Genomic DNA, 856 nt, shown 5'->3' with positions numbered 1-856 from the left:
ATGTTCTTCAAATTGGTAAGTTTATAATTAGCAATTGTTGTTTTGTCGTAATTTTAAATATTTGTATTTGCGCAGACCGTAGCCGTGTGCCTTTTTGCCGCCGTCTCCTGCGACGTCTCGCATTTGCGCAAACCATACCAGGGAGATGACTCCCAAGTACAGATCCTCCGTCAAGAATCCGACATCAACCCAGACGGTTCTTACAACTTTGCGTAAGTATTTACTTCTTTGAATTTTATGCTTGGGTGTTAATATTTTAATGTTTGCAGTTACGAAACCGAGAACGGCATCTCCGCCCAAGAACAGGGACATATCGTCCAGATCAACAAGGACCAAGTAGCCAAGACCGCCCAAGGTTCTTTCCAGTACATCTCCCCCGAGGGTCAACCTATCAGCATCCAATACGTCGCTGATGAGAACGGTTACCAACCACAAGGAGATCTCCCAACTCCACCACCAGTGCCAGCTGCCATCCAAAGGGCCATCGACTACATCCTTGCCCACCCACAACAACCTGAACATGTTCGCAAATTCTAAATGCTCACTCGCAATGACATACAGTCAATATATGTGACTTTTGTACATAAATAAAACATAAAAAATATTGCCTTTTCATTGATTTCAATCTCATCATTTCAAACAGCATAACAATCGATAACTTTAGAAATACTGTGAAATTTAGATTCTGGAGCAAATGCCAATATTGAAATTCAGTATTCGAGCAGAATTTTGTTTCAACAGATAACATTACCACCAAACACGCAGTTTTATCCATTTTTAACTTGAGTATTCAGTTGTATTCCATAAAAATAAAGTGAAGTTACATTTTCATCTCGTATTATGAATTTATGATATT

General features: G+C 39.5%; 1 protein-coding gene across 1 annotated transcript; it reads left to right on the top strand.

Annotated features, from left to right (window-relative positions):
* On the top strand, window positions 1-537 carry LOC108561352 (larval cuticle protein LCP-17-like). The gene is made up of 3 exons (XM_017919238.1): window positions 1-15; window positions 76-212; window positions 270-537. The coding sequence occupies exons 1-3, from the start codon at window positions 1-3 to the stop codon at window positions 535-537; spliced, it is 420 nt and encodes a 139-aa protein (XP_017774727.1).
* The last annotated feature ends 319 nt before the right edge of the window (window positions 538-856 follow it).

Source organism: Nicrophorus vespilloides, unplaced genomic scaffold (assembly GCF_001412225.1).
Source record: "Nicrophorus vespilloides isolate i.1.1-1 unplaced genomic scaffold, Nicve_v1.0, whole genome shotgun sequence".
Classification (NCBI taxonomy): Eukaryota; Metazoa; Arthropoda; class Insecta; order Coleoptera; family Silphidae; genus Nicrophorus; species Nicrophorus vespilloides.
This window is presented reverse-complemented; position numbering and strand designations above follow the sequence as displayed.